Below are 5,000 nucleotides of genomic sequence, written 5' to 3'. Positions count from 1 at the left end.
TTGATGCAATGTTATCATCTGAGGGAAAATTGTCATTTTAATTTTCTGTTTGTGTTTTTCATTGACTCATTATTTTCATGCAGTGACCTACGACTAAAGATTGAATTTAGATTGGTTTATTTAGAATAGCTATAAATAAGCAACTTAATTTTCTTTTCTTTAAGATTATTTAGAGCACGTTCCCAACGGATATATGGATGATATTACCAAAAATTACATTTACATTTTACAACTCAAATATTTTCTACAGTTATGTACTAGTGAAGAAATATTTTAAGCCATCTTTGTCATCAGTTTAAAAAAAATGGCATTTAGCAAATAACAACAATTGAAATATTTTCAGCCATTAAACTCAAAAGGGAATTCGATTTGAATAACTGAAGACAAGTTAAGGGAAACTTTCACAAAAATTAACTTTGGTAATATTAATTTTTTTTAAAATTCAGTAGCTAATGACTAATAAAGAAAACAAAAGTTGAAAAGGGTACAATGTAGTTAGATTTACCAGTTAATGACAAAATAAAGTTTTGTGATGTAAGTAATACTTACAGGCTTATCGTTAATAGTGAAGGAAAGCCTGGGGGGAGGTTTGGATCTCCTGGAAATGCAGGTAATGTCGACCCAGTCTCCTGGAATGTACTGAGCGCGGACACCGCGTATAGTTGGGCTTCCGTCTGGTAAATCTAGGGGTTACCGTGAAATGAATTAGAGAAACAGAGCGTATATATACAAACATGCATACATAAGGGCACACACATTTATATGTGTATATATATATTTAATATATATATATATTTATATATATATATATATTATATATATATATATATATATATATAATAATAATAATAATAATAATAATTAATAATAATATCAATAATAAAAGGAGCTCATGAAAGCACAAAAAAAATATAGAAAGAAAGTACTTTATTTCAAAGACTGCTGTCTCTCTCGTTACTTACCTGAAGAGAGAGTCAGATGTCTCTGAAGTATAGTTTCTTTCTATATTTTGGCGTTTTATGGGCTCCTTTTTTCTAGATGGAACTCTGATGTAACAGAACATTTTTTGTTACCAGTCACACACACACACACACACACACACACAACACACATATATATATATATATATATATATATATATATATATATATATAGATATATATATATATATATATATATATATATATGATATATATATATATATATATATATACTAAAATTGTAGGCATAAATCTTTCATAAACCAAAATTTTAGCCTGGCCATCACACATACATCCTTAGGTGAATGACAAATAGAATGCAGCAGAAACGTCAATAGAGAAATATGGAAGGATGAAATTAATGTGATAAACTGATGAAAATAATAACGGAAAGCTGAAATATTTAAAAAAGAGAATAAACTTAAAAAAACAGAAAACTGATAAAAGAAGAAGAATGCAGCGACAGAGGAAATAAACTAAATCCGTGAGTAATTAAGTGTAAATTCCCCCCTTCGTCCCCAAGGTCCAAAAGTATATCCCCAACCTACTCCCCTTTCAACCTCAACAACCCCAACTTTAAAACTTCACCACCCCGGTCCATCCCGCGTCCAAACAAGGCCTCCGAAAATTCCTGCGTAAAACGCGAGGGAATTCTGAGCTTCAAAAAAAAAAAAAAAAATCAGAGATGCGTCGAATGCATCTTTATTACTTAATAGTAGTGGCAATTGAGGCAAATAAAGGTGATATGGGACATCCGTGCGTTTTCACAAAAGCGAAAAATCCCACGCATTTTTCTTCACTTTTTTTTATTCTCAGCTTTCAAATTCCATTTCAGTACTGAATTAAATAAAAGGGGCAGTATTTTCTTTACACTTACTTTTATATAGTCGATATAATGCGACAATGATTTCTTTATGTTAATTTCGTGAGTAAATCAAGAAGCTGAAATAAGCTTAAGTATCGGTAGAAGAGAGTAATAGATTCTATGTATGTTGTTAATACATATGTGTATATACTATACATACACACACACACACACACACACACACACACATATATATATATATATATATATATATATATATATATATATATATATAAACACACACACACACACACACACACACACACATATATATATATATATATATATATATATATATATATATATATATATATATATATATAATATGTGTGTATTATATGTTTTTCCTCTAAATCCATAAAAACTCATGTTCGACTCCTTAAAAGACAAATTTCAAATCTAGTCCAACCGAAACAGAAAAACAAAACTAATATAAGTATTGAAGTAATACCTGCTAGAGTGCTAGTAGACGTCATGATTTTAATAATTATACTATTAATATCTTTTTCATCGTAATAGTATTCTTGAAATTCCCACGCTAGGCTTGAATCTATTCTTCCGCATATTATATAGAAATGAAATATGTGAAAGGCATTGACACTCATTTAGCACCGTCTTTTACTCTTTAAGGGAGAAGTGCCGTTTGGGCGCGTGACGTGACGCACTGTAGGCATTACTAAAGTTGTTTGCAAAGCCCCTTCAGCTGAGGGCTGCCAGTACCTTTTAAAAGCCTTAGACTTTAACACCCCCCCCCCCCCCCCAACACCCTTCCTTTCTTCCATCATGCTGTCCAACCTCTCCAACTTCCTTTCTTTCATTGTCTTAAGCGCTGAGTTACTGAAGCTGCCCCGGTGATTAGCTATAAAGTCAAGCTTTAAAGACGTATTTTTTAGAATCAAACTTAAATCAAATCAATACTTTTTTTTTACTTCATAATTTACATCAACTTTACGTCAGTCAGCATCTACACTGCGAAGCATCTCTGGGGATAAATTACAGTAATGAAAACCCGAAGAATTTATATTGGCAAACTGCCCCAAGACACTCTGATCACTATAATCAGGTTGTCGAAGTCAAAACCACTCGAAACCCACTCAGGCGAGCAAACCGAACTCGTTTATATAAACCCAAGAGATTACCACTGAGACAGATACGCCATAACACCCACATACGACACTGATGCTCATTCCATCAATAATAATCTGGATTTACCCGTAATGGTTCATCTTAGTCTTTCATCTCATTGCAACTAATATGAATGATTCTTTGAGCACTTTACGAATCCAGTTGGCTGATAGTTGAGATTTTCTTTTTGTTGACGTAAATAAAAACTGACAAAAGACTATTTTTATATCTGTTTTTTTTTTTTTTTTTTTTTTTTTTTTTGTACAGGTTAATTATGATATATCATTTTACTTTCAGAGAAAATATTCATGTGGACTATTTCAGTAAAGAACAAAAGGATGATATATTTCTAATGACAGCCAAAAATGAAATCCAATGTACAATCACAATTTCCCAAGCTTATTTTGTTGTTGATTGCTTTACCTATTTCGGAAGATTTATGTATTTGGTTAATTACCCGTTACTTGGATGATACTTCTGTTATTCATCAATTAAATCTCACCATTGAACAACCCAGCTTTTATATTTGATTGACAATTCACCTGTCGATCCGTATTCACGAACAAAAATATGTGACCTTAACATCTCTTCCGCTAACAGTTGCTTTTACAAGTTCCTTTTTATAGGTAACTGTTACTCATTTTTCCTAAATTTAGTCGATCATTTTTCTTATTGAAATATTAAATTTTAAAGGTAACTGAGATTCCTTTTCCAGATATCCCGTCATTTTTTTTAATGCAAGATTACATTTAAAATTTTTCACAGTAAATCTTATATGTATGTCAGTAATCACATATACGAACTCGTTTTGCTATTTTTTTTAGCATTAGGGAATAATAGAGAAGAATTATTTGGTCTCGCTTGTGTATGCTAGTCACCTGTTCAACTATTTTTTATGGACACCAAAGGGAAGGCAACTAAATTTCCATATTTTGTAAAAATAAAAGCTAAGAAGTTGATGGGAAAGAGATGAAAAATGTCCAAATAAATCCTGAAAACAGTAACTTATATCGCATGTATCGTGACAATTTAAGATACTCTATAGACAAACATCCGGGCTTAGAATCTGTCTAAATCTTATTACTTTGTTCGAGGAAAAGGATTATAATCAATAACTATGGTTCAGAGAATTTCGAATAATAACTGTCTTTCCTCCTAGAAAGTGTGTCATCTTTATTGCCAGTTTCAGTATAAAAAGGACATTGTTTACTGAACTACAAATCTTAGATATTGCCATTTGAAATGTAAATATTCTTGTCAGTGAAACAATGTTTGTTTCATAATGTTTTCATATTTGCAAAACGAAAATGGACAGTGCATAAACACATCTGATATCATCTTATTGTTTTACCATCGTTATTCAAAATAACGTAAAACAACACTGAGAAATATACTAATAAGCCATTAGACTGCAAAGCAACTTAGATTCCCGTGAGAAGAATAACGTAAATATTATTGTTAATATTCAGTCAAATTCTACACTACAGCTCAAAACAACGAGAACAAATCAAATCACAGTAAATGTTACTGAACGAAAATAAAAGAATTATCCTTATCAGTTCCATAAATCTCCCTTGCAGTTAGTAAGAGAGGGCAAACATGATCAGCATTCCGGAAAATCTCAAACAGCAAAAGGAAAATATACAAATAAAATTTAAAACAAACAAAAAGTTCATCTTTCTTACCTATGACGTTTAACATGGCATGATCGGATGCCGTGTGGAAGGTTGGGCCGTCTGCCGAAACCTCACAGTGGAAGGGACCTGCTGCTCCCAGGGTCACGTTCGCTATCCTGACGCTTCCGCCCCACGATTTCTCAGTCTTTGGAATATGCAGGAGATACAATATATTATATATATAATATATATATATATATATATATGATATACTATATATATATATTATATATATGTATTATATGATTATAACTTTAGCACGTGATTCATTTATCACACATATCTACAGGTGAAAATTAAGAGACGTGGTGTAGGTCCTGACCAGTTTCGACTTTATTTCCAAGCCATTGACGA

At 31.6% G+C, this 5,000-nt stretch overlaps 1 protein-coding gene across 1 annotated transcript in view; it reads right to left on the bottom strand.

The window, feature by feature from the left end:
• The window catches only part of LOC135207029 (uncharacterized), a 223,883-nt gene that overhangs the window by 1,447 nt on the left and 217,436 nt on the right, over positions 1-5,000 (bottom strand). Inside the window, exons 3-4 of the mRNA XM_064238692.1 lie at positions 4,656-4,791; positions 550-683 (exon numbers count right to left, since the gene is read on the bottom strand). Of these exons, the coding sequence (XP_064094762.1) occupies positions 550-683; positions 4,656-4,791 (270 nt within the window). The remainder of the gene's footprint in view (positions 1-549; positions 684-4,655; positions 4,792-5,000) is intronic.

The sequence above is a fragment of the Macrobrachium nipponense genome, chromosome 11, assembly GCF_015104395.2.
Source record: "Macrobrachium nipponense isolate FS-2020 chromosome 11, ASM1510439v2, whole genome shotgun sequence".
In the NCBI taxonomy this organism is placed as follows: Eukaryota; Metazoa; Arthropoda; class Malacostraca; order Decapoda; family Palaemonidae; genus Macrobrachium; species Macrobrachium nipponense.
The sequence above is the reverse complement of the archived record's forward strand: the minus strand, read 5'-3'. Positions and strand labels throughout refer to the sequence as shown.